The 1,763-nt window shown below is 51.4% G+C and overlaps 1 protein-coding gene across 1 annotated transcript in view; it reads right to left on the bottom strand.

Moving 5' to 3' along the window:
* The window catches only part of rps3 (ribosomal protein S3), a 6,041-nt gene that overhangs the window by 3,081 nt on the left and 1,197 nt on the right, over positions 1–1,763 (bottom strand). The window contains exons 2-4 of the mRNA XM_008285907.1: positions 1,523–1,653; positions 1,109–1,202; positions 264–358 (exon numbers count right to left, since the gene is read on the bottom strand). Of these exons, the coding sequence (XP_008284129.1) occupies positions 264–358; positions 1,109–1,202; positions 1,523–1,653 (320 nt within the window). The remainder of the gene's footprint in view (positions 1–263; positions 359–1,108; positions 1,203–1,522; positions 1,654–1,763) is intronic.

The raw sequence follows: 1,763 nt of genomic DNA, 5'->3' as shown, positions 1-1,763 counted from the left end.
CAGAACCACAGAACGTGACTCTGAAGCGGTGACCAGCAGAACCAGACAGAACCGTTCCGACTCGTCATCGTATCATCACTGAAGGGACTGAACCTGAACCTGATCCGTTGACTCTACAGCTGGATCCCTATAGGCGGACATGGCAGCCAGTTACCGCGGTAACAGAACAGCCACCAGCAGACGACAGGTGACCCTCCTGTTGTTGTAATGTCTCTTAAAAAGTCCTCAACAGCTGACGTCTGAGAGTGCAGCAGGTGGCTTACCTGCGGACAGCCAGACCTCCCAGCAGCTTGTAGCGCAGAGACTCGGCCTGGGCGATGGCACACAGCCCCCTGGTGGCCACCTTCTCAGCATACAGCTGCAACACAAAGACAGGAAGTTACAGGAGGGACACATACAACTGCACATTCACACCACAACTGTCTCTGAGGGTTCAGGCGGACTAACGGACCCGTCAGGGTCCGGGTTCAGGGTTCAGGTGGACCAACGGACCAATTAACTACAAATCACACGAGTTGTCCAAGGACAGCGAGAAAGTTTGAAAAACCAACACTGCTTTCTGTTTCTGGCAATAACAAAGCGACCTCTGTCCTTTAAACCTGTACGAGGTTCTGAGGTCCAGAACTAGACAGTCCAGTTAAAGCCCAGAGCTGCTGATATATGAGCCCTAAATAATACAAGATGGAGGTTATATATGTACGAGATCCATCTTGACTCTGCTTTTGGACCCTTCTCAGACAAATGCCTCTGTGTCTTCACGTGAGAGAACCTGCTGATCTGAGGAACTGGAGCAGAACCACAGAACGTGGACCAGAACCAGTAACCTGCAGAACCAGACCAGTCCTGCTCTGTCTCGTCATCGTATCATCACTGAAGGGACTGACAGCAGCGGACAGAACCAGCTGCTGGGGGTTCTGTTCTTTTGTTGGTTTCTCACTATTTATGTTACGACACACACACGTGGACACACACAAACACACACGTGGACACACACGTGAACAATGTGTTCAGGTGTCGAGCACACCTGCCACCTTCATGGACAACCTGGAGCCATTCAGGATTTATTTAAACCATGAGGTGCTTCCAACACGGTTCCGGGTCGCCTTACCTCCACGCTGCCTTCAGGGAAGCCGAACCTCTTCTGGACCACGGCGGTCAGCTCTCTGATGCGTCTGCCTTTTTCTCCCAGAACGTTCTGGGTCCTGAGGAGGGTTCAACACATTCAGTTCAGAAACATTCCAGCTGAACACAGGGTCACGGTTCTTCTAGATCCGCTTCACACCACAGTCTAAGTGGGTCAGTCCAAAAACGTCCTAATAGGTGCTAAACCAGAGTTTGGAGGTTCCACAGAAATCTGACTTCTTTTAGGAGGTTGATGATAAAAACCTGAACGATCAGCTGTGATGAAGCAGCTTCAGGCAGAGCTCGGTGCTGCAGTCAGCCCGTCACAACACCTGGACAGGTGAGCTACAACACACCAGGGCTCAGACGGGCAGGTATCAGGTGTTTCAGGTTTACTCACCTTGTGGCCAGGATGATGATCTCGGTTCTGGTCGGAGTCACTCGGACCTCCACCCCGGAATATCCATCCTCAGCCAGCTCACGAGTCAGAAACTCGTTGAGCTCGGCCTTGAAGATACCGTCTGCGACGAACTGTGGAGGGAAACCAAACATCACTGAGGATTTCTGTAGCATGAAGTTAACGGACTTTAGTGTGTGTCAGGTGGAGGATCCCCCAGAACAGTTCATCGCCTTCAGAACAT

This window comes from Stegastes partitus, unplaced genomic scaffold, assembly GCF_000690725.1.
Source record: "Stegastes partitus isolate 25-593 unplaced genomic scaffold, Stegastes_partitus-1.0.2 Scaffold422, whole genome shotgun sequence".
Classification (NCBI taxonomy): domain Eukaryota; kingdom Metazoa; phylum Chordata; class Actinopteri; family Pomacentridae; genus Stegastes; species Stegastes partitus.
This window is presented reverse-complemented; position numbering and strand designations above follow the sequence as displayed.